This window comes from Nicotiana tabacum, chromosome 4 (genome assembly GCF_000715075.1).
Source record: "Nicotiana tabacum cultivar K326 chromosome 4, ASM71507v2, whole genome shotgun sequence".
NCBI lineage: Eukaryota > Viridiplantae > Streptophyta > Magnoliopsida > Solanales > Solanaceae > Nicotiana > Nicotiana tabacum.
This window is the reverse complement of record NC_134083.1, coordinates 79781419-79807591: the sequence shown is the minus strand read 5'-3', so window position 1 is coordinate 79807591 and position 26173 is coordinate 79781419. Positions and strand designations below refer to the sequence as shown.

At 36.5% G+C, this 26173-nt stretch overlaps 2 protein-coding genes across 7 annotated transcripts; one reads left to right on the top strand and one right to left on the bottom strand.

Annotated features, from left to right (window-relative positions):
- Positions 1–339: 339 nt before the first annotated feature.
- LOC107776697 (ATP-dependent DNA helicase SRS2-like protein At4g25120) lies at positions 340–19301 on the top strand. Of its 2 annotated transcripts, XM_016596608.2 has the most exons (29): positions 340–644; positions 3931–4801; positions 4883–4924; positions 5055–5218; positions 7014–7200; positions 7689–7745; positions 7820–7925; positions 8020–8153; positions 8279–8353; positions 8459–8584; positions 8659–8790; positions 8891–8974; positions 9059–9172; positions 9266–9366; positions 10101–10167; positions 10546–10596; positions 11066–11143; positions 11339–11548; positions 11665–11703; positions 11916–11987; positions 12095–12181; positions 12258–12314; positions 15307–15488; positions 16384–16477; positions 16712–16762; positions 17670–17732; positions 17851–17910; positions 18344–18406; positions 18952–19301. In XM_016596608.2, exons 1-29 carry the CDS (start codon positions 478–480, stop codon positions 19039–19041), a joined length of 3624 nt encoding a protein of 1207 aa, XP_016452094.2. In that variant the 5' UTR covers positions 340–477; the 3' UTR covers positions 19042–19301. The 2 variants fall into 2 exon arrangements, with proteins under 2 accessions (XP_016452094.2, XP_075108172.1); XM_075252071.1 differs by lacking the exons at positions 16384–16477; positions 16712–16762; positions 17670–17732; ... (1 more) ...; positions 18344–18406; positions 18952–19301 and having other exon boundaries at positions 15311–15440.
- On the bottom strand, positions 18809–24390 carry LOC107776698 (uncharacterized). Of its 5 annotated transcripts, none has more exons than XR_012708295.1 (9): positions 24020–24389; positions 23761–23875; positions 22921–23037; positions 22676–22762; positions 22413–22489; positions 20598–20725; positions 20020–20156; positions 19307–19466; positions 18809–19177 (listed from the first exon to the last, which is right to left on the bottom strand). XR_012708295.1 is itself a non-coding variant. In XM_016596609.2 (8 exons), the coding sequence occupies exons 1-8, from the start codon at positions 24214–24216 to the stop codon at positions 19389–19391; spliced, it is 936 nt and encodes a 311-aa protein (XP_016452095.1). In that variant the 5' UTR covers positions 24217–24390; the 3' UTR covers positions 18809–19388.
- Between the last annotated feature and the right edge of the window lie 1783 nt (positions 24391–26173).

Genomic DNA, 26173 nt, shown 5'->3' with positions numbered 1-26173 from the left:
ACTGCACATATGAAGTTAAGGACATGATGTACTAAACTTTAACAACGGAAGGTGCAAATACATGACACTGTGTCCTTAATATTTACACAACATTTATGAAGTTAAGAACACCGTGTCCTTAATATTTACACAACACCCATGTCTAGCACATGAGTATTTTCGTCCGGACAGGTAAAAATTTATTAAATACTAGCTAAAGAATAAATATATTTTAAATAGTGACTAACAAGTAAAAACATTAGTGACTAACTGTGCACTTCTCCCTCAATTACAACCCAAAGAATGAGAGGCCCAAACGAAAACCCACTGATATGCAAAAGAATCGGGCACTAAAGGCTCGGCCATCAGCCCATAATTTGAAAAATCATCCATTCTGATTATCGGAGGGAAAATAACAGCGCAACAGTCAAGAAAAACGTTCAAAATTCCTCTTGCTCCTTCCATGCGAGAGAGACAAACACACCCAGAGGTAGAAAAATGAGGGAAGAAGTAAACAACAAGGAGAACGTGGTGACTAGTGGAGGCGAATTAACGGCTGAACAGAAAGCTCGAATTTCTTCAAAGTTCAGAGCTGCTAAGGCACTTCTTGCTCGCAAAAGGCCACTAAATGATTCCTCCACCACTTCCCTTCAACCCCTCAATAAGTACGCTTTTCTCTCTTTAATTTCAAACTGATTGTGTTTTGGTTATTCTTGATAATTTCTCCACCTGTATAAATAGACACATTAGCTATCTTGTTAGGGTTCCAATCAGAAAGGGGAACCAAGAAAAAAGGCAAGTTTTTCTCTTTTGTGTAGGTTATCTTCTCGTAAGCTAAAGCCCGTAGTTAGCTTTTTGCATATTGATAGTTGGGGTTGAAAACTTCGGAGCACATTATTACCTATATCCAATTCTATGTTCTATCAATGTAGCTCTTCTTTTTAAGCTAGGATCACAATTTAGTGTGCATTGGAATCCACAACATCTCAATTGGAAAAAAAGTTAGTTTCCCCCTAGTATTTTGCTAACCGACAAAATTCCACCTCATAAGTATGTTCAGGTTGTGATCTAAGTTCCATTTCCAATCGAGGTGTTATGATATTGATAAAGAGTCCTATTCATCTTGTTAGGATCGGGAACCCGGGTAGTGCGGAATTTAGCCAAACAACGGTATAATGACAATAACAAAGACAATGGAAGTTGATAATAACGACAATTAAAGAATATAAAGAAGACACAAATTTAACGTGGTTCGGTCAAGGTGACCTACGTCCACAAGCGGAGAGGAGCAATTTCACTATACCAACAAGAGTACAAAATTAGAGTAAATACTCTAATTAATCCCAAATACCCCAAGAGAATAACCTCACAAGATCACTCCAAAGAAAGGGTTCACACAAGTGTTTCCCAACACTCACTCTCTTACAAAATACTCTATAATGAAATAAAGGAGGAGAAAGAAAGACAAGAGTGAAAAGCTTTTGAATTGGTGTGTTTACAAATGAGGAGAAACTCCTCTATTTATAGCAAGAAATCCTTAGCCTAATAATGAATATTATGTCATGGCAAATGTCATGATCCACAAATTTGTTATAATGGATATTATGTCATGGCAAATGTCATGAACCACAAATTTGTTATAATTGATATTATGTCATGGCAAATGTCATGAAAATTTGGCCATATTACAAATCTCCACCTTAGCCTAATTTTGGCTGATATAGTAAATTTGCTCCACCTTCTCCGCAAAAGCCCCAATGGGCATATGTCAAAATTTAATGCCATCAAAATCAGACAAGTTGTCTGATACCGAAGCTGTAGTAGGGCCTATAACAGTGGAGCCCAATAAAGTATACAACGAACCAGATTTGTGTGCTTTCATGATCATAAGAGCATCTTGAAATTTTTTTAAAACTCCACCTTCTCTAGTGAATTTGCACCCAAGGGATTCTAAAGTGCCCAAAGATATGAGATTTTTCTTCAACTCAGGAACATATCTAACATCGGTGAGAGTTCTCACCACATCATCGTGCATTTTGACCCGAATTGTACCTTTGCCTATAACGTTACAAGTAACATTGTTACCTAGTTGGACAACTCCACCTGCAACTGAATCATATGTAGAAAACAAGTCCCTGCTAGGACACATATGATATGAACAACCGGAATCTAAAATCCACTCATTGTCTAATCTGAAACTAGTTTCAGTTGCTAAAAATATAGTTCCCTCAATCTCATCCGTTGCTACTCTAGCTTCGGCGGTGTCAGTATTTTTGTGCTCATTTTTTCTTTCTTTATGCTTTTCTTTGTTTTTCAATTTAAAGCATTCAGAAATAATGTGACCTTTCTTATGACAATATTTGCACATGACATTTCTGTATCTGGATTTTGACCTTGATTTAGGTTTCTCACTACTTGAATCTTTCTTATTGGATCTACCTCTTATGAATAAGCCTTCCCCTTGGTTCCCACTAGTTTCCCCAGTAATATCTCTATCTATTTGTTCTTTTGATTTCAAAATAGATTTGATATCTTTATAAGAGATATTATCCTTTCCATAAAGCATAGTATCTCTTATATGTTTAAATGACTGGGGTAAGGAAACAAGCAATAACACAGCTTGATCCTCATCTTTGATTTCAGCATCTATGTTACTTAAATCCATAAGAAGAGAATCAAAAGTATCAAGATGAGTAAGTATAGAGGTACCTTCAGCCATACGAAAAGTGTAGAGTTTTTGTTTTAGGTAAAGTCTGTTTTCTACTGTTCTTTTCATATATAGGGCTTTAAGCTTTTCCCATATGCCTTTGGCTGAGCTTTCTGCTGCAACTTCACGCAAAACCTCATTTGAAAGATTTAAAATAATACCTGCTTTTGCCTTTTGTCTATATATGACGACAAACTCCTCGTCCGTCATTTTATTCGGCATCTTCTCCTTTCCTTGCAGTGCCAAATCTAAGCCATCCTGAATTAGGATAGCTTCCATCTTTAATTGCCACATTCCGAAGTTTGCACTTCGGTCAAATTTCTCAACATAAGACTTTGTTAGAGTCATTTTGGCTATTTAAACTAACCCGGTTAGATCTGGCTCTGATACCAATTTGTTAGGATCGGAAACTCAGGTAGTGCGGAATTTAGCCAAACAACGGTATAATGACAATAACAAAGACAATGGAAGTTGATAATAACGGCAATTAAAGAATATAAAAAAGACACAAATTTAACGTGGTTCGGTCAAGGTGACATACGTCCACAAGCGGAGAGGAGCAATTTCACTATACCAACAAGAGTACAAAAGAGAGTACAAAATTAGAGTAAATACTCTAATTAATCCCAAATACCCCAAGAGAATAACCTCACAAGATCACTCCAAAGAAAGGGTTCACACAAGTGTTTCCCAACACTTACTCTCTTACAAAATACTCTATAATGAAATAAAGGATGAGAAAGAAAGACAAGAGTGAAAAACTTTTGAATTTGTGTGTTTACAAATGAGGAGAAACTCCTCTATTTATAGCAAGAAATCCTTAGCCTAATAATGGATATTATATCATGGCAAATGTCATGATCCACAAATTTGTTATAATGGATATTATGTCATGGCAAATGTCATGAACCACAAATTTGTTATAATTGATATTATGTCATGGCAAATATCATGAAAATTTGGCCATGTTACAAATACTTCTCCTTAGTTATGATATTGTTTAATAGCTCCTTGATTACTCACTCAATTCCCATGCATTGATTTCTTCTAATTTTGAAATTTGTGGTAAATCATTTATCCTTGGAAAATAAAGGTACCAACAAGGAAATTGTGTTCTTTTTCTTGTATGTTTATTTATTATTCATTACAGGCTTCAAGAGCACTTACGATGTTTTTCATAATCTTTCTTATTTATTTTAGTGTTTTGATGTATCTGATAATCATGGTGTTTATTGTTGTCCTAGAGTTGGGAAGTCTCAGAGAACTGAATCCTTGCATCGGATTGATGGTGATGAAAGGTTTCCTCTTACTGAGATTCGGATGACCACTCCATCACCCATCCCCGAGATGGATTCTAACAAAAAGCTTAGTGGTTGTACCAGTGTAAAGGGCTCACTAGTCAGTGAACTTGATAAAAACGTCAATGGAAGAACCAAGGGTGGGACACCATTTCAGTCAATTGAAACTTTCACGTTTTCTAGTGACAGAAGTGGATCAGTCAAAGCTAGACTAAGTGAAAATGTAGATAGTGTTCAAGTGGAGACCATGGTTGGGTTAGATATGTATAAAACTCCAGTGAGGCAACCTGGATATTGTGGGTTGAGTGAATCATCTTTGTCATCTACCGTTCTAGATGATGATTTTGATGAACACATTTTGGACGAAATAGATGCTTTATGTGAGCAAAAGTCAAAAGGAAAGCCTGAAATGAAGAGGTTTAACAATGAGCCAATTGAAAACCAACACATAAACAACTTGGATGAGGAGGATAACTTCAATGTTTCTAGTGACAGTTCAGGTCATGAATGCCATCCAGAATGTGAAGCAGAGATACCAAAGAGCAGCGAACCTGATAATTTAAATCTCGTCAGCGCAGATGAAATACTTAAACTTGAGTGCGCTCTGAATTCAACTGGTAATCAAGAATGTGAAATAGAGGAGCCAAAAAGTTCCAAGGCTGCAGATACTGAGAGCAAGCTAGAGGCAACAGATATCAGGAACATGCCTGAGGATTATATAAAGTATGTAGAGTCCCTAAATGACAGACAGCAGGAAGCAGCTTGTAGCGACATTTCAATTCCTCTAATCATTGTCGCTGGACCAGGAAGTGGCAAGGTCTGTACTTCCTCACTGTTTAAAAATGAAATTTGTATGTCTTCGTCAATAGTTATTTGATCTCTTCTATTTGGATGTCAGACATCTACGATGGTTGGGCGAGTCCTGATGCTACTGCACAAGGTAGAGCGATGACTATAAGTGATATTATATTGTCATACTTTTGTCAATTCCATGTCTGGCAAGTGAGGGATCTGGTCAAGTATTTACTGACTGACTTTTCTTCCTCCCTTTCCTTTGCTTTTTGTTATAGGGTATTGGTCCGTCAAACATTCTTGCTATGACTTTTACAACAGCGGCAGCTTCTGAAATGAGGGAGAGAATTGGAAGAGTTGCAGGGAAGACAGCAGCAAAAGAGCTCACAATCAGCACGTTTCACTCGTTTTCTTTGCAGCTCTGCCGCACACATGCTGAGAAGTATGGATATCTTGATTTGGTTCCTAAATATTTAAGCAGTTGAACAATGAAAGAAGTAATCTCTTGCTTAACATTTTTGAAAATATGGCAGAATAGAAAATCTAACTGGAGAGTTCCATACTTGAAATTTCTGAAACACAATTACTGCCACTGTTTTAGACTTTTTATGGTTAATTGATTGAGTAATATCCTAATAAACAGGAAAGTACAGGGTAATGTGGGCTATGACCATTGTCGAGTTAGTTTATCATATGCTAAAATCAAGTTATTGCTAGCGAATTCCATAATCCATGTTTCTTTATTGATATTATATACTAGTGCAGAATGATCTATGGCTTTTTTCTTTTGCATGGTTCGGGAGTGGTTATCCTGCTGTAAGCTGTGCCTTGTTATTTAGTAATAGCAATTTTTAGCTGGTATACTATAGTTGCCACTCAACGGACTAGTATGTTAATATCAGTGGGTCAAATCATTTTAGCCCTGCTTCATTTTGAACAATTGATTAGATTTTCAAGTTGTTCCAGTTGGCGTAAGAATCTAGTTTTCCATAGTTATGTGTATTACCCACAATTTTCACACGATCCTAATCATGATATTTGCTGAAGCAAAATGTTGGTTTGCCTAATATCATGCTTATGTTGCTAATTACTGCTAACAGTGCAATGCTATTATGGTAGAAAGGTTTATGTTGGGATTGATGGCCACTTTGTGCAGTTTTTTCATGAAATTAGCATTTGTCTTTGCTGTTAAAAGAATGTTCTTAAAGGTGTTTCAAGGTGCGCGAGCAAGGCAAAGAGAAATTTCCCTGATGCGTCCAGGGAAAGGCTTTAGTCAAAAATGTGTGTGCCTTTGTGGATGAGGGGTCCACCTTAGGTTTGTGGCACGCGTTCATCTCATTTTGTGTCTAAGGCGTGTGCTTTATTGGAAGTCTGCTTTCCTTGAGGTTTCTCTTAGGAGAGAAGGAGAAGAATTTGAGTTAAATTTTTACTTGTTTTTAATATTTCATGACAAAAACATTGATGTCTAGTGTTATCCCTCTTCCTTGTGATGGAAAAACAATGGTTGGAAAGATTAGTAGCAATAGCAATAACGAACAGAAGCCCCATATGGTGGTTGAAAGGGGAGACTAGAGAGAAAGGGAGAGCATGTGAAAAGATCTTAGGTTCAGGATTTCTTGTATTGTTTCAGATGTTAATAGGCTCACTGATTTAAATGGCCAAATAGCGCTATATACTTAAATCAGACTGTGTTCCTGCTAATTGGATTGGAAGATTAGGATTTAAATTAATTATCAACAACATGAACTTTTTAAGTCTCAATTAATTTCAATATCACCTCAATGTTAGCTCTCTCTCTTTCTCTCCCCCTTAATAGGTATAATAATGTATTATTTAGAAGTTAAAAAGATGAAAGTTCAAAAAGCTTAAACTTTTTGCTCAAGGCATACGAGGGCCTTCATCTTAGCCTTTTAAAGTATTGGTTGGAAGCTCTCTCTCTCTCTCTCTTAATAGGTATAATAATGTATTATTTAGAAGTTAAAAAGATGAAAGTTCAAAAAGCTTAAACTTTTTGCTCAAGGCATACGAGGGCCTTCATCTTAGCCTTTTAAAGTATTGGTTGGAAGCTCTCTCTCTCTCTCTCTCTCTCCCTCCCCCTCCACAACTCATACACTTTATCCAACTTCTCCTTCACCTTCATACCTAACTGTATCTGTAACGTAGAAGGTAGTTCATTGGAATGTATCAGTTTCTTACGGTGATAAATTGTCTAAATAGACACGTTAATTTATTAATAGGTTAGGCCGAACACCTGAGTTTCTCATATATGGACATGGGCAGCAGAGAAGAGCTGTCATTGAAGCAGTTCGCTTACTGGATGATAAGAAAAAGGAACCTCGTGACGAGCTTCACCAGCTTAATGACATGAATTCTCCTCAGCATTTTAAGGAGAAATCAAAGAAATGGTTAAAATTTGTAACTCAAGTAAGTAGTTTCTGGATTAAAGATAGTGTTCCAATTATGTTTGAGCATCAAATCTTGCTTTTTTAAAGTTTACATTAGTCAACTTCATATAACACAACTTTGACTAGTTTTATCTGAAGTGTCAATTGAACAATCCTTTAATGTTTCACACTTATGCCGAGTACGTGAAGAGTAGCCATTCTTTCCATTAGAGAATGCAGTGTCTGCTGGCTCTTCTGTGTAAGAGTGACAACATTTGGATATGCTAAATTGGAAAAGATCAAGTTTCTGTCTATAACATATAAGTGGACTATCTGAATATGTGTAAACCATATTAACACCATATATTTTATCTTCTTCGTCTTGGCATATTAATAAATAACTGTTATGTGTCAAAACTGAAACTCTCTCCTCTATATTGCTTTTCCGTTCATATTCAATTAGGACAGTGTTGTCGCATACTTAATGGTTATTATACTTGCACTTACATCACTTTCACTGAAATACAGGCTAAGGCTGCAGGACGGACGACTGAAGACTACTACAAAATTGGCAGTGAAACTGGAGTAAGCCGATAATCAGGGCTTTTTGGTATTTTATCATTCATGTTTCCTTATTCTGATCTTGGAATATTAATCAGGCTGCAGTTCTTCAAAACTACAACGATATATTAAAATCATGCAATGCTTTGGATTACCATGACTTGATCAGTTGTTCTGTCAAGCTCTTGACTGATTTTCCAGAAGGTTGACATAAGCGTTTCATAATAGACTGAAACCTAGTGCATTGTGATATCCCAGTTGTCTGAATCTGTTTGATTTTGGTTTTGTTCAAATGAAGTTTTTGAAGAGTGCCAGGAATTATGGAAAGCAATAGTGATTGATGAGTTTCAAGACACAAGCGCCATGCAATATGGACTTTTGCGTACCCTTGCATCGCATAAACGCATAACTATTGTCGGTGACGAAGATCAGGTGAAGCTAGTCTTTTCTTACTTTACCCAGTTAAGCACTTTCTTATCAGCTTGCTGTGACAAGTTCTTCACTTCTTTTCCCTTTCAAGTACCTCGCTGCTCAGAGTTTTCAGTATCATTTTGCAGTCCATTTTTGGTTTTAGTGGTGCTGATGCCTCTGGATTTGATTCATTTCGGAAAGATTTTCCTTTGCACAAAGAGGTTTGGCAAACTCTTTACAGTTTGTCTTTTTAGGCCTTTTGTCTATATAAAACTTCAAACACGGTTCTGATAGTCTCCTTGTTATGTATATCAATCTCTATTCAGGTCAGACTAAGTAAAAATTACCGGTCCACACGTTGCATTGTTGAAGCTGCATCATGTCTCATACAAAATAATTCGAAAAGGTGCCAATCAAAGCGTGTTCTTACCGATAATCCTGTTGGGTCTAAGGTAAATCATTTTAGCATGTTTAAAAAGATAAAACATCTTCTATTGGAGTATCTTTTTTACATGATACGTCGCAGATAACTATCAAAGAATGCTGCAATGAGGATGCACAATGTTCGTTTATTGTTGATAAAATATTAGAAATTACTTCTAATAGCACAACTGACAAGTCCTCTTTCGGCGACATAGCAGTTCTATTCCGGAGGCAGGTCAAGCTTGGCCTTTCGTTAAAGTAAAACTTGTTTAAAAGTTTTTTGCGGGTTTTTGGCTGAATAATTTCTGCCTCTGTGGCTTCAAGTTGTACAACAGGTGTCAGGAAAAATCTTTCAGGCGGCATTTCGTAATAGAAAAATCCAATTCAATGTTCATGGTGTGGCCTTCTATAGGAAAAAGGTATCTCTCACCTCCCATCACTGCTGGATAGATGCATATGCTTTTAATTTTAAATAGTCATTCACCCCGTATTTTCATGCATAGGTGGTCAGGGCCATCATTTCTATGCTTAGAACAACTTTGCCTGGTTCTGATGATGGTTCATTTCGAAGAGTATTCAAGGCCCTACTGCCTTCAGAAAAAGAGGAAAAAAAGAAGGTTGTCCATCCTATCTATTTTGCTTCACTTGTAGGGCACTATGGCTGTTCAATGTCTATTTATTAAAGCTTCTTTTGACATTTTCTCTCCTAGGTAATTGAACACATTGATAAAGTTTCTACCGTAAGGAAAAGTAGTTTCATTTCAGCAGCACGAGACATATTTAGTGCTAAAGTATCTGGGACATTCAAGAGGTTTGTTCTAAACTCCTTGCTGTAAACTGTAAAGCGGCGATGATAAATTTATGATCTTATTAGCTGTAATAGTTATGACCTAGGCAGTACATTTTTTCGTCTACTTCATCGGACAATATTATGTATCTATCTATGTGGTTTCAAATCCTATCTGAACTTTCGTATTCTGCTTCACATCCCTACACTTATTCTGTTTCTTTTTTTTTGTCTTCTGGAAACAAAGAAAAAGCTTTGGGTCCTCTGATATGCCCTGATATTGAATTCAGCACAAGCAACTAGCCCTGAAATACCTAGTTGCTCATTTCATTTGTATTTACTATGTGTTAGAGTGGGTTAGAGTCCCACATTGGTTGAGGAATGGACTGGTGCTCTCCTTATATGGACTTGGGCAATCCTCCCCTCATGAGCTAGCTTTTGGGGTTGAGTTAGGCCCAAGTGCCATAGCTTTACATGGTATCAGAGCCAGGTCCATTCCCTTTTGGGCCCCTATGATATATTGTCCATACTCCAGTTGGTAGTCTGGGTGTACGAGGAGGTGTTAGAGTGGGTTAGAGTCCCACATTGGTTGGGGAATGGACTGGTGCTCTCCTTATATAAACTTGGGCAATCCTCTCCTCATGAGCTAGCTTTTGGGGTTGAGTTAGGCCCAAGTGCCATATCTTTACACTGTGAGTTTGTCTCTGACTGTATTTAGTCTCAAATGAGATTCTTAATTTGTGTCTATTGATTTGCAGGAGTCAACTCACCCAAGGACGGAAGGTGTTGCTCATGATAGACATGATCTCAAAACTCGTCATCAGGGTAAATCTTTGCATCTTATGGATAATTCTGTTCTATGTAGGCGTAAATCATGTGAAGCTTTACGTAATTCTGTCTGAATTATCATGTGTGCTGGATTGCCAAAATTGATTATCCGTCTGGACAACTGAAAAGGCATTTTCAAGGACATTGATTTATTATTTAATGATGGAGCTGATGTGAGTTTACATGATATAGGGTTTCATTTGTGCAATTTGGTGCTCAGCTTTTGCTCATTACTAGAGATAAACTTTCTTGGACAAAGTATTGGATGTAAATGATAATTTATCTGTGCGTGTAGCGAAATATCTCATACTTTAATGGTCATATGCGGTTTGGCCAGACCTAATTTTTGGGTAATATTACTTGTTATACTTGCAGGAAGAGTCAATTTCAGCTGTCATTACTTCAGTGGCTAACATGATACCCCAGGTTGGTCCTTGTATTATAAAAGCACAAACTCTAAACTGTTATATTTGTATGGAGAAAAAGAAAGATATACTCCCTCCGTTCCTTTTATGTGGCAACATTTCCTTTTTAGTCCGTTCCAAAAAGAATACAACTTTCTAAATTTGCAAATAATTTATCTTAAACTTCTCATTTTACTCTTAATGACAAGCTTTTATAACCACACAAATGTTATGGCATGTTTAAGACCACAAGTCTCAAAAGTCTTCCTTTCTTTCTTAAACTCCGTGTCCACTCAAACTATGCCACATAAATAGAAAAGGACGGTGTATATGATTAGGAGTTTAAAAGCTCTATGAGAATCTCACATCATACCGGTACCTGCAGCTTTTGTCCATTTTATTTCTTTCAAGCTAATGAAAGTTTCTTTTCAGATTACAGCTTTTATACTATAAGCACCTTAATCTCTTCACATGTGACTTCTATTCTGTAGAAGTACCTTCTTGAACAACGGGCAGTTCATGATAATGATGGAGGGAAGTTGCTTAATGAAGATCACGATGTTAGATCTGTAAGTGTAATATGTTCCTTTGTGGTCTTGTTCTTTTTAGTCCCTTCATTGCTAATGCATGACTTATACTGGATGAACAGATTCTTCTCTTCTTTTCTGTTTGATTCTTTTTCATTAATTTTCCCCTCTGTATAAAAAATGTTGCAGCAAGTGAAATAAGCATATACATTTGAAGCTGTTTGTTTAATGCTGCAGGTTCTTCAATATCTATTGGATGATGTGTCTGATTTTCTAAAAACTCATAACAACCCCATAAAAGGAGAAAGTGGGTGCAAAACAGAAGGACAAGGTTGCGCCAACATACTAAAAGCTTTTATCGATCATATATCTGAACGGGAGAATGAAAATTTTCGTACAAGGAGACATGATAACAAAGACTCTGTTACACTCACGACAATTCATCAGGTTTCCGAATCCTCTAGCAATGTGTTCTTTCACTTTGCTTCCTGGTACTTCTTTACAATTTCCATATTTTGAATTAATTTGATTTCCTTTTTCATTTCTTCCGTTTGATTTTGTAGTCAAAAGGCTTAGAGTGGGATACAGTTTTCATAGTGAAGGTATGATATGAGAACCATGCTTTCAGTTTTTTTTTAATATTCCACATATATCAAATGTTACATTGCATTAATTGGACGAGCAAGGAGAGGGATAGTGGACCCCCCCTCCCCCCTTCCCATCCTTTTATTCATAGGAGATCTTTTATTCTCTATAACACCATTATTATCTGGAACGGTATAATCTGGAGCTAATGGTTGCATTGATTGGTCAGGCAAATGAATCAGAGATTCCCTTGTTACACGAATTTAATGGCATCACAAATGAAAGAAGTAACTCAATTGAGGTATTTATGTTTTTGAAATTTGAACCATTAGATTAATTTGCCCCTTCTATAATAAAGATATCTTTTTATCCACTTCTAATAGAATTTTTTTTGCTCTGCAACTTTAGGAGGAGAGACGCTTACTATATGTGGCAATGACTCGTGCACGGAAAAAGCTTTTCATTTTGTATGTAATTATGGATTCAAATTGGCAGGTGTGATGAACAGCTTGCTCTGGTTGATACATGTCTTTATTGTTTCTTTCTCAAGTCTAGACACACTTGCTTTCAGGTTCTTCAACCTTCACGTTTTCTGAGAGAAATTCCTCGTGATCTTCAAGAGATACAGGTAAGATGTGTCTCAGTTAAAATATCTCTGTTATAAATGTTGTTTGTGGCCGAACACTCTGCAACTTTTCTCAATCCATCGGGCTCTCTGACTTGCTTGGTGCTCTAATGCTAGTTGTTTGTTCCATTTCTTGTAAGTTAGTAAAGATTTTGTTAATGAGAAAATAGCCATGGTACCCAGGGTGAGGAATCGTTATGTAAAGCTGTTTGGTTAAGTTGCCTAATATTGTTAGGTTGAGGATGAGATTTCTTTGTACTGAAACAGTCAAAACAAGCAGATGTATTCAATTCTTGCCCTGCTATTTCACTGCCTACAAGCCTTAAGAATTCTTGGTATCTGTGAACGAAAAGGATAACTGAAGGTTGAAGAAACAAGCTTTTTGGTAAATTAGTTAGTTGAATAGGTCAGACAAATTTCCTCCACTAACCGTTTCTTATGACCTGTATCTTTTGTTAATGAGAAAATAGCCATGGTACCCAGGGTGAGGAATCGTTATGTAAAGCTGTTTGGTTAAGTTGCCTAATATTGTTAGGTTGAGGATGAGATTTCTTTGTACTGAAACAGTCAAAACAAGCAGATGTATTCAATTCTTGCCCTGCTATTTCACTGCCTACAAGCCTTAAGAATTCTTGGTATCTGTGAACGAAAAGGATAACTGAAGGTTGAAGAAACAAGCTTTTTGGTAAATTAGTTAGTTGAATAGGTCAGACAAATTTCCTCCACTAACCGTTTCTTATGACCTGTGAGTCTCTACCTTCAGGAGCATATTTCTACAGTTTACATGACTCTTCAAAATGTAATTCCTCCAAATCTAGGAAATGATTTGAAGGTCTCCATCCTATATTGGTCTAACAAGTGTTTTAAAAGGCGTTTCTGGAGTGTGGCCCGAGGCGGGGCGTAGTTTAAACGCATCAGAGCGGAAAACACAAAAGTCAGCTTGTTATTAAATTCTAAAAAATTAAAAGATTTAAAAATCAAAAGATTTTTTATTCTTAGCCCTATATGTTATTATGGATAAGGGAAAAAATTATCAATTTGCAAACTACAAAGCAAAAAAACATCATCCTTCATCACTTCCTCTTGTTTGACAATTTTGATTGTAGTTTCCTTCTTCGCTTTTCTTTCTTTTCAAGTTCTTTTGCTCTTTCAAGTTAGTTTATAAATTTCTACTCAATTTTTTCAAAGTATGATTAGTTTTTTAGATGAAGCAATTCTTATTAGATTTTTAGTCAGCTGCAGCTTCTGATTAGCATTTTAAGATGAAGCAGTTCTATATACATTTCCACTTACTTTATATTTTCTTGAAATTATGTAATTTTACCTTCTTTTAATATTTAGTTTATTATCTTATTTTATAAAATATTAAAAATTAAAGATCCAGGGGGCTTACGCCCGGCGCCTCGGGGCTAGGCAGGTAAAACGCCTCGCGCCCGTGCCTTTTAAAACACTAGTTCTAACTCATTCAATGAATTTTTTTAGCCAATGATTTTACACAGAAAATATGAGAGTTTTGTTATAGAGCACGATTGCACGTCATCTTACTGTTACTCTCTGTAAATATGAGACATAACTTGGTAGCAAAATACATCGATAGCATTGCAAGTTGTGGATCATGAAAGAATTTTGAAGTAGATTTTTGAAAAACGCCTGTTTGGGCATAAATACTATTTCAGTATTTTGAAATACCGCTCTTTATTGATTGAGCTTTCTCAGTGTTGGTTTGAAAGCCTTGACAGTTCAGTTCGCGTATTTCGTAGCCAACATTCGAGGGAAGAACTTGTATTACAAGGATTCAGTAACTCCAAATCTGGCAATTCCTACCAGGGTGGTGGGTCAGAGCAGATTCCCTTGCTTTAAGGCAGGAATAGCAGAATGGTTAGGGGGCTTGCTTTAATATTTGCATATCAGTTTGGCCCTGAGTATTTGAAAATACTGAACTTCAGTTTTTGATACTGAAACTAGTTTCAACTTTCAAGGTGTATTTAAAGTGAAATACTGGTTTTCACTCTTCAATTTTCCAAGTGAAGTTCATGTCTAAACACAAATGAAACCACAAACTCTTTTTCAAATTCAACTTCAACTTCAAATACTATTTTTTCACACTCCAGCTCAATTATTTTCTATGTGCCTATGAAGCATCCGAGGAAGTGAGATTAATGAATCAACTCTTAATTAATCCGCATAAGCTTCTAAGTTGCAAGTTAATAGACTCATTTTTTGGCTGTTATCCCAAAAGATTGAAGTAAAACACTTCTTAAATTGTTCTTTTCGACAACATTTTGTAGTCTGATTAAGTTCTTTATTGATAAATAAGCATCCACATAAGATTATTATTGACTAAAATAAATTGCCTCAATGCTCATGAAACCTTTTATGCGGGCGTTTGTTTGAGGTTTTCAAAATCTGAGTTTGCTTGAGTTTTTCCAAAAATTGGTTGTTGGAGTTGTTTTTCTGAAATAATTAAAGTATTTTTGAAGATTGTCAAACTCAGTTTTTTAAAATCTTTAAACCTCAAAAACTAGTTTTTAGAACTTTTGAGTTCTTACAAGCGTTGAAAAGCTGAGTTTGGAGATCTTCAAAAAATGTCGGAACTTTTTTTGGCAAACACAACTCAACAAACATTTTCTCCAAAAACTAAAAAATGAGTTTGGAGACTCATTTTTTGAAACTTCAAAACAAACGCCACCTAGTCTATGGTGACTTATCCAATCCGCTATATTATTTTGGTGGGCAAGATGACCCTTGACTTTCTGCAGAGATTGCAACTTACCATTTCTGTCACCTATTTAGAGATGATATTGTTTGTTTCATTTGTTTACTATTTGGTATCTAAACACAGTAAATAAAGACATCTGGAGGGAATGTTTTTTCAATCACTACCTTACTTTTGCCAATTTTCTTATGAGTATAGTAGGTCACCTGTCATTGTATAGCATTTCATGTTTTTTTCTGGTCAAACAAATACCTTCTTGCTAACAGTCTTTTCTAATAGGAAGAGCTGAACAATCACCTAAAGCTCCAGGAGGAAACTCCTCAGAGTGGTTCAGCTGAAAAGGTGGAATTCATTGATCATAAAATAACGCTAGATGATCCTCTCATTGATCCGGTTGACGGAATGTCCAAAGAGTCAATTGACACTATGGAGCTGTACAATTCCAAAAGCTTCCTGAAAAGGTTTTCGTCATTTAATTACTTTGCTGGGTAGAATAAATATTAGTTTAGTTCCCATTTCCCGAATTGATTATCATACTTAGAGCTGTAAACGAGCTGAATTGGACTGAGCTTTAACGAGGCGACTTCGCTCAGGCAAGTTTCTACTAGCTCGAACTCAGGCCCGTTTGTGTAGTTGGTTGATGTAGAGTTTTCTTATTCTCTAAGTTAATGAGCCAATAAGGAAAATTTTGAATGGAAGCAAGACTAGCATTACATGCTAAATACATGGCAAATGGGAATTTCTTATAAAAAAAAATATATAAAAAATCCCAGTTACCTGAGCTTTTGTGAACAGTTAACAAGTGAAGTCAATCTTTCACAAGCTTGACTCATGTAATAAATCAGTTTGACAGTGGGCTCAATCTCTGTTTTTTATTTAAATAAACGAGTGTTCGAGGTTACATATCAGCTCATTATAACTTTGGTCGTACTTCTTGGTTAGTAAAATAGAGCCTACAATATGTTTTATTTATAACAAATAGAGCCTGCAATATTTTCAATAGCTTATTATGTAAAAGGTGACATGAGTTTGTTTGATAACATGGAATTACAAATCTCGGTAGAAGCAAAAAATACTAGGTAATTTCTTCCCATCTACCTAAACCTTGGTGGACAAAGCTACTCGTACTTGGTACACTCTACATGTGTTGATGGGAGGTAGCAGGTACTCGATGGAATATCGAGCTGGGCACAAGCTGGCCCGGATCGTCATCAAAAAAGAGAAATATAACATGGAATTATTTTGTCTTAATACCGGGTAAATTAGGACACTTATGATTGGACAAAGAGATATAAGATACTCCTGTTCCATCCTTCGAGCGTAACTTTGATTAACTTTCTGAACTGATCTACCCAGATTTAATGCGGAAGACCGAGCAGTTGTATCTCATTTGTTCCATCAATGGGCCAAAAAGCCTGCATTTCAGGAACCACAGAGGTTGCTTAAGAAGGTAAAAGTTTGTTCATCTGTTTCATTTTCTTTACGATTGGGTTATATTTCTTAGTAAAGCGAAGCAATTAACGTTTAACTTCATGTATCCAATGTATCCTTTAGTCAAAACAGGCAAAAACCTGCTTCTGGATATTGGCAATTGGCGAGAATCATGCCAGATTGAAGTTTTAAAAACAGTTTGTTCTGTAACAAAAGGTTGGATCTTAACGTAGCTGTTTTTTGGTATCTTCAGGTAGGTTTTGTCATTGATGAGCGCCTTAGAGTCGAGAAGAGCACTCACAAGGTCTTGGCCCTGGTTTTCTCCCATTTCTTCATCTCAATTTGAATGCATTAGTTCTGATAAATTAATTACATGACTCTAAACATTATGGTAATTCATTCCCTAATATTTTTTTATTTTTGTTTTTGGGCAGCACATGCCCTTGCCCAAAGTTTATATTTGGTGCCAACACCAAAGTGACCTAAATGCCAAAATAAAACTAGCTAACCAAAGCCATGGTCTATTTCTCGTTTTAGGAATCCCACCACCAGTTGCACCTCTTGTCCACCAAATTCTTCCCGTCTTCGACATCAGTAGCCACCTTGTGCCTCCTTCCTTCCTCCATCCTTTGCCATCTACTAGTCTCTTGTCGCTGGGGCTGGGGGTGGGCTATTGGAAGGATGAAGAAAAACTGGTACCTCCAGTCCCTAGAAGCATGATGCTTTCTGTTTCTTTTGGTACCAAACTCTCCATTTCTCCTCTTATCGAATCTCTATCTTCAGAAAAATCAATAAACTTATGAAAAAGAATATCTGCCACCTTAAAACAAAACAGCTTCGTCAGTGAAACTTAAGTATCTGCCACCTTAAAACAAAACAGCTTCGTCAGTGAAACTTAAGTATCTGCCACCTTAAGGGTTCTATCATCACATTCCACGCCTAAAACGACCATCCTAGACGAAAGCACAGCTGCACTAGCCCCATTACTCATACATGCTTGTTCTTCGATCAAGTACTATTGGTGCAGAAAAGGAAGAAGTTAAAACTGACTTGTTAGTTAGGCTAGGCATGGTTTAGTAAGGATAGAACTTCAGGAAGTGAAGTAGGCCATTACTAGTTAAAAAATATTTATAATTAAGTCATACCTCTAATATTTTGAAATTTATTTCAACGTGTTGAATGTCCTGACATGTCTTTTGAGGATTTTCCAGGATGTTTTACGTGCCTTAAAGTCCTCATTAACTTGTGAGGAAGCTCTACATTATGCTGAATCTGTAAGTTAGCATCTCTATCTGTAGTTTTTAAGTACTTCAACCATAAATTTATTCTAAAGAACCACAACAATTACTATTCATTCTAGTCATAATGATCAAATATTTCTTGTTCGGTTAGGTGTTGAACTGGGAGAAAATTCCTGCTGAGAAGCGTGCTTACTTGATGAGAGAGAAGCAGGTATCATCCTAAACCCAATATCCTTTTAGTTCTCATACAAGTATCAAATACATGAACAAGTGAAAGGCCATGCTGGGGAGCTGGAAATTTGTGGCGGACATATTTGCACATTACCTCTTAGATTATGGTCATTCTGCTATTATAGTGCTTCAGGCATATGAAATAGTAGTTAAGTTCGAGAGTTGTTCTGATTTCATAAGCACAATGCGGATGGATGTCGCAATCGACAATTCATCCCTTTCCTTTTTTTCCTGTTTATGAGCCTTTCCCTATTCTTTGTACACTTTCACATATGAAGTTATTTGTAGGAGACTGAGATAGCATTTAAGAAAGCTCAGCAGTGAAAAAAGAAGAAAGTTTAGCATGGAATTCGTCCTGTTTCCCGAAGATTATTATTCTTCTTTACTTGTTAATTGGACCTTTTCTGTTGTAGGAGTACTTTCAGAAACTACGGATTGAAAGTGCAATGGGTTCATCAGAACCAACTCCCAAACAGGTACGCATAATTTGTTGTTCCCTTCTTGTTCTGTGTTCTACTCTTTGCATTTACTGGAAAAATAAAGGAGTTGCAAGTTTAACAAACTTTAACCACATTCTCAAAGAGATAAATAGATGAACTTAATCTGAAGATCTGTAAGCAGTGCTGTATGTTCTCTTCACACCTAGTGGGCGAATGTGGACTTTGCAGGACAGCCGTAAGTGTGTATCAAATAATGTGATACAGTTTAAGTATCTTTGCTACGTACTGTTGAAAGTACTTATTCGCCACATATTATTGCTAGTTCTATATAACCATCTTATATCTTAAGTCATACGAACCATCCCTTTGGACTTGAGGGCTGGATTTCACTTGTTTCAGTTTGATCTTATGGTTTAAATACTTGGTAAAACATCATAATCACGCAATAATGTGCTGCTTCAGATTTTATAACGGCCACGAGTTGTAACTATAGAGAGTACACAGTAATACTGCCTGTAACTAAGGACTTATTCTTGGAGCTCGGGGTAAGCTCATTCAGTTGTTTTGTTCCCTTGTGGCAGATCGCATATCTTCAGAGTCTAGGATGCACTATGGTTCCTACATCCCGTCTCCATGCGTCCCGACTGATTGAGGAATATAAATCGCTGTAGAAGAGACTACGCCAGTGTCAGCATCCTCAGTTAGCAGTCTCATCAGCAGGTTATTAGGGAATCGAGGTTCCATGCCTACGGATTATTATAGTGCTGTGATCTTGAAGTCTATTTATTCCAGGTTGCTTTTTAAGATCTGGAAGATACTTGTATACATAAATTTAGAGCAAATCATGTATTTAGAGCTTCAGCATTATTCGTGTATTTAGAGCAAATCATGTATTTAGAGCTTCAGCAAATCAACCAGGATTTTTTCTAAACTCACTCTTTTTAAATAGGTGTTGATGCTTCATCTGAACTTTACATCTTCAATGCTAAAAGTCTCAGGAAGGAAATCTATCTGCTATTTAATCGAAGGGATCAATACGTGGATCATGTTCACTTGCCATAGCCATCCCAGTACAAAGACACGTTGGGCACATGACCTGCCAAAAATAGAAGCTCATCTTAATTTCATGTAACTCATAAACTAGAGCTGAAAATCTAAAGAATGATACATCCAGCAAAACAAAAGAAATTGCTAACTGTTGCAAATATTGATAGGAGATCTACATGATAACATTGGCTAGTTAGTCGAAAAGTGATGTTTCCATTGTCCATGAAGGGCCAATCAAGTGTGGCTCTGGTATTAAGTGGCAAATGTAGATGTTTTCTTTCCATTTTCAAGGCATAAAAACTTGAGCGCTGATGAAAGAGGAAAAGAAGCCAAACCTTAACCAAGGTCAATTTATAATCTAACCTGACAGTGATGTCAATTGTTTAGAACTGTCCCCTATCCCTTCCCCTCCTGGATCACAATATTTAAAATTTTATGACATTCTGCAAAGATATCCATATCATATTGAATTGGAGGACCAAGTCACTTGAGAATTGGGCAGGAAAGTAGAGAAGTGCAGTTTACCCAGTCTAATTGATTTTGTTACTGCAGAGAGTGGACAATTTGGAGCCAATAAATTCGAAATGTTGTGTTACACTTACCTTTCCTGCGCCTGAACAGTTGGGACACCTTTCTGTATTAGGTGGTGACAGAGGTTTGTCCGCTCCATTAAATGTCGAAACAGGCTCGATAAGAACAAGAGCTCCAGTGCTAGAACATCGAGCGCAAGCAAGGTATCCTGCACATACATTTTCCAGTAGAAGCAATAATCATAAGAATCACCTGTGCATTCTAATTGCTTGCCAGTTGAATGCACTATACTTCTATTTAGTGTTATTCCCTTCAAAAAGCAAAAAAGAAATTCCTTCCAGAATCCAAAGAGTTAAAACAAAGTTACTTCCAGAAACCCTAACTTTGCATTTTCCCAATTAGTGGCGATTAATGGTAGCAAGAAAGTCGCAGCACTTTCTGTGATGGCTGAACTGTTTGAAGAATTCAATTACAAATAACTTGAAAAAGAAGTATTTAAAAAGAAAAAAAATAAGTCACCAGGAGCATAGGACTTGAGTATGACAACATCGTGATCTCCTCAAAAAGTTGTAGAACTACTTCTAATAGGTTGAACCAATTTCCAAAGTAAATAAACTTTTAAGTTTCGAATAATTAACCGATTACATACCAGTTCCGAGACAGTACTTGCATCTCTTATGCTCCTGCTGTTTCACATTATTGATTTCAACAACCATCAATGCAGAGATCACCCCAACCGCACCCCCAGAGAATGATGCCACAATTGGATCAACCTGACTGCAAAGTACATTAAAGTAACTATGAAGATGTTGCAAACAGATAGACCCACATAGCATTACCCTATCAAAGAATTAGATCTTTCAAGTATATGATATATAACCCAATAAACTGAAATTTTGATAGTAGTACTCAAAAATGATGAGTTCATTGACTAATATCACTTTCTGTTTCAAAATGATTAGCAAGTGTCATCACGTTCCACATCTATCCAACATAAATTAAAAAGCTAGTGAGCAATGACTCGTACAAGGTTTCTCATTGTAGTTTCTCTTAGTAGTACTCTTCTCTAACAATGACTAATAATGGATCACTGAAGTTTAGTCCAGCATTTGCTTTGCTCCCAGAACTGCTGATCTTAATATCTTACATATGTCCTCCCTCAACAAACAGTAGAAGCAAAATTGAAGGAAGAAGAAGCTGCAGATATTGCATAATTACTTGATCCATTTCCTATTTGTCTCCTGTATTGGAGAATGATTTTTGAAGGATGCAACTCATGTTTTTTTTGTTTAATTTTTTTGTTTCTTTGCATAGGCGACTTATATGGAAGAAGAGTTCATAGAGAACTTCTGACTTCTTTTTGAGATCTTGCTGGAAAGGACGGGGAATTGAAAAGAGGAAGAAGAAGACTTGGAATACTGCCTCAGTATGCATCATGTGGACTCTATGGTTGGACTTTCAAAAGAATGCCACACTTAAGCTAGGAAATGGGAGTAGCATTACATTTTGGACAGATAAATGGCATGACAATGGAAGACTGATGAATATCTTTCCCACCTTATTGAATATGTGCTTGAACAAAGAAGTCATGGTGACTGATTACTTTACAGACACATGATGGCTGATACAATTCAGAAGATATTCTCTTCTAATGACCGGGAGCTAGGTGAAATTACTCTTTTTTTTTTCTGCAACCTATTTCCCTTGATGTTAACAGAAAGGACTCACAAGTTTGGCTAGCTAACAAGAACGAATACTTCGCAGGGAAGAGTTACTACACCCCTTTTTTCTGAGAATGGTAACAAAGAGCTACTACACCCTTCTACAGCAGCAAGGCGAGGACTGGGAATTCAATGGCTTTGGAAAACGCTTTGAAGAACAAGTGCACCCCCTAAAGCAGCCTGTTTTGGATGGATTAGCTGCAAAAGAGGCTTGTCTAACTCAAGCTGCTCTTAAAAAAAAGGCCTATTTCTCTGCAGTAGAAGCTTTTATGTGAAGCCTCATTGGAGACAAACAATCATCTTCTACTTCACTGTAAATTCTCCTGGCCGATATAGTCATGTATGATTAGCATTTTTGGAGTCAGTTGGGTGATGCCCCAGGACATGAAGCCTATTATCTTACTGAAATGGACAGGATTGAAAAGAGGAAGAAGGACTTGGAAGACTGCCCCAATATGCATCATCTGGACACTATGGTTGGATAGAAATAATAGACTCTTTGAAGGAAAGAAATTAGATTTATCTTTTGTAAAATATAGAAGTTCACAGATGCTATATTTATGATGTAGGTGTAGTCTACTGGAAAATCGAACTCTTCTCTTGGAGTTTTTGGAGTCTAAAATGCTGCAACTATAGCAATGAACTCGTTGCTATCTTTGTACTTTTGAAGTGCCTTCTTGGTACTAATCATCAATAAAGTACTTTACCTTATAGAATAAAAATTTACTATATCATGAACGTACCTCAGTTGCATTGGTAGATGCATGCTTTGGATGAAATCGGCATATGATGTGCCTCCTAATCCCAATTTCAGCTCCAACTATAGCAATAAATGAGCAGGCTTTGGATGTTAAGAATAGTAGGCCTCACAAGGCATATATATAGGAGTTTGAACTGATTGTTAGCATCTGAGGAATTCTCAGGATTAATCACAGTTTTACATAAAGTCAATTGGCCAAATGATAACAATAATAAGAAAAATAACAACATTAAAAGAAAAACTTACAGTAGGCGCTAGAAGTCCACCAAAAAGCATAATTCCGGCAATGAGTGAGAAACAGGTAGCATAATATTGCTTAAGATTTGCTGATGTCTGCAAAAAAAAATCATAAAAATGTCATTCAAAATACTGCATAGCCTTCAATGCAAAAGAAAAAGAAAGGATCTCTTACTTTATGAGAACTGGAACTTTAGGTTATTATAAGAGTCTAATCACTACATAAACATTCCGCAACAGCCAAGACTACTTACAAGTGGAGGCAAAAAGGGAATAAATGATGGGAAATTAGGAAGCTCATTTTCTTGCTCATCCGTTAGTATCCCAAGCTCAGCACTTTTTAGCCTTTGTTGTATTCTTAGCCGCCGTACCTGCTCAAGTTTGAAGATACGAGGAATAACAATTTTGACACTGGAAGAATATGAGCATCTAATTATGCAACTATTGCAATCAAACCCCAATGTATCTCAACTATAACAAGAAATAATAAGGATGGCATTCAAAGGCATATTATGTTTCATATCAGCAAAAGTTAATAAGAAGATACTCCAATATTTTAGGCAAAAGTGAAAATGAGAGTTAATCAACAAAGCAGCCTATCTGCTATACATGTCAATTTCCCAAGGTCATAACTGTCATGCACTGACATGTCTCCCACATCATCATATTTCTTATTAGAAAAATACTGGTAATGCAAACACCGGATGTCTATAAGTTTTTTTTTTTTTCTTTCTATTATGTCAATTATAATAGAGATACAGAAATACATGGTAAGGCTACAACAGACTCTTGTGGTCGGACCATTCTCCGGACCCCGCTCATAGCGGGAGCTTAGTGCTCTGGGCTGCCCTTTATGTCAATTATAAACATTATGATTGACCTTATATTTCTCCAGTCAATAATATGAATTACGTCCGATCAATAATTATGATACAAAAGGTGCGCGCAAGCTGACTTTGAACACCACCGTCATCCAAAGAGAATAATTATCACAGAAAATGTTTGCTATGTTCTATAGACTATAGTTTCTAATATAGAACTATAATTTGAAACATTAAATTGAATAAATAAATAACATAGGGAGAAAAACAGGCCTCCTCCATATGCAAAAATATCTTGTTTCTCCGACTTCTAATATTATCTCGAATTTCTTGCAACTCCATTTTGGCAAAGTCCTCTACTGTCTCTGGCCCTTCTATTATACAAAACCTGTGAAAATAAATCCCAAAACCTCCAAAACGATCAATTGTCTTCCTTTATAACTTTCTAATAGTTACTCTTACTCATAAGTCCCTTCAAAACATCAAAATATTCAAACAATAAATTGATTCCTGAAATTAGAAGATGAATTACCCGGGGGCAGTTTTATCGGAGGATTCAGAATCAAAAGAAGTAGTAAATGCAGAGGCATCAGCATCGGAGGCCATAGATCGCCATTTAATATTATTAGTATTATTTCTAAGGTTCCTTCTATGGAGATATCTGGAAGTAGAAGAACAAAACGGCGTCGTTGAGCAAGATAAACACAGTATTCTACCTGAACACACCATTTTTGAGACTTCAGAAAAATCAAATCATGAATTCTTTGTGATTAGCGAAGAGGGAGCTAATGGCCGGCTAGCTCATAGGAAGAAGCTGAAGAAAACAAAAGAGAGTATATGCTCTGTTCTGGTGGCCAGTGGTAGGTGTTTTTTTTCCGTTATACCCAAAAATCTGGTGCCAAATTGCAAAAACAAGGAAAAGAAATTATATAACACAAATTTGGGTGGTTTATACGTGTCACTGGGTCATTATTGTTTTTGTTATGTTGGACCCACGTTATTAATGGGATGGATTAGATAATTTTTGTTTTTGTTCTTTTCTGGAAATTTCTATTGTTTGGATAATTTATGGCGAAAAATAGCTAGTTGTAATTCTTTTTTCTTTTAATTTTGTGACTGTTTTGTTAGTGAAGGAAGTACAATTTTTTCCTTAATAAGATGCTCGGCAAAAGGACTTTTCTTTTCTTAATAGAAACATTTCATCATCCCATTTCCAGAAAATAAAGCTTTCTGAAAAAGAATTTCAAAAGCTTTTTTGTAAAAATAAAACTTGAACAAACATGTTAATTCAATAATCTCATGAATTTTATTGCTCAATTAATTAGAATATTTTACTCTTAATTAATTTGTAAGAAATTGCTAGCAATATTTTGTTTTCGTTAAAGTCAGAGTTGGTTGGAAAAAGGAAGAACGAAAAATAGAAAACGAGATATATGAGTGGAGGTGCGAGTTTTAGAATCAAAAATAAAAATGTCAATGGTGGGAACATTTGGGAGAGTGTCGGTTTCTTTAGTAGCTTCATGTAAATGGATAACTTTTGTAGTTTTTTTGTTTTGTCGTTTGTTCCCTCCTTGATAGAGTTTAAGTGATTTGATATAGAAATATTCTTTAGTTCCATTTGTTGTTGGGCTAAAACGGCTCAAAAGAACTCTTAACATGGTGTTATATTATTCGTTTTGGGTCAAACCTATATAATTTTTTTCCAAAATGTTTCACACCATTAAGAGATCCTTACACCTTATATGTAGACTCCCAATCTTTTCAGCTATCATGTGGGGCTTTATTCGTACACCCAACAATCTCTTCCCCGAACTAAGTCCCACGTGGCTCACTACCACGATTCACGGGTCTTCCCCTCGAACTAAGTTTCATGCGACCTATTGTCACGATCCACGTGTCAATTTTCGAGATCCATTGTGTGTCACCCACATTATTTAAGTATTATAGCAACCGAAGCCCACAACTAACTTCTTCTTGTGTGCGCACCGCCCCGCACCATCACTTTGCCATTCCACACTCGTCTCGCCGAACCTGGGCTCTGATACCAGTTGTTGGGCTAAAATGATCCAAATATACTTTTAATATGGTGTGATATTGTCCGCTTTGGGCCAAGCCCGTACGGTTTTTTTTTCAAATAGTCTCACACCATTAAGAGTATCTAACTCCTTATAAGTAGAATCTTTTTTCTTTCTATTTTTCATGTGGACTTTGTTCACACACACTCAACAATATCCCCTTGAACTAAGTCTCACATGACTCATCGCCATTTATTGGCTAATTTGGAGATTAATTGTGTGCAACTCACATAATCTGAGTATTTATGGTCACTGAAGCCCAAAAGCTGTGTATGCGTCTTCAAAGTAAATGTTGTAAACCCCGTAGACAGGCAAAGGCAATAAGCCGGGGCCACACACCACACTCCGACATCTCCATAATCCCGCCAAACCATTGGTTTTGATACCAATTATTGGGCTAAAACGGCCCAAAGATACACTTAGTGTGATATTGTCCGTTTTGGGCCAAGCCCACACGGTTTTTCCCAAAAGGCCCCACACCATTAAGAGATTCCTACACCTTATATGTAAATTCCCAATCTTTTCAGCTACCAATGTAGGACTTTGTTCGCATACCCAACAATTTTCATTCATACCGCATATTATATTTTCTTTTATATACATTTATTCAA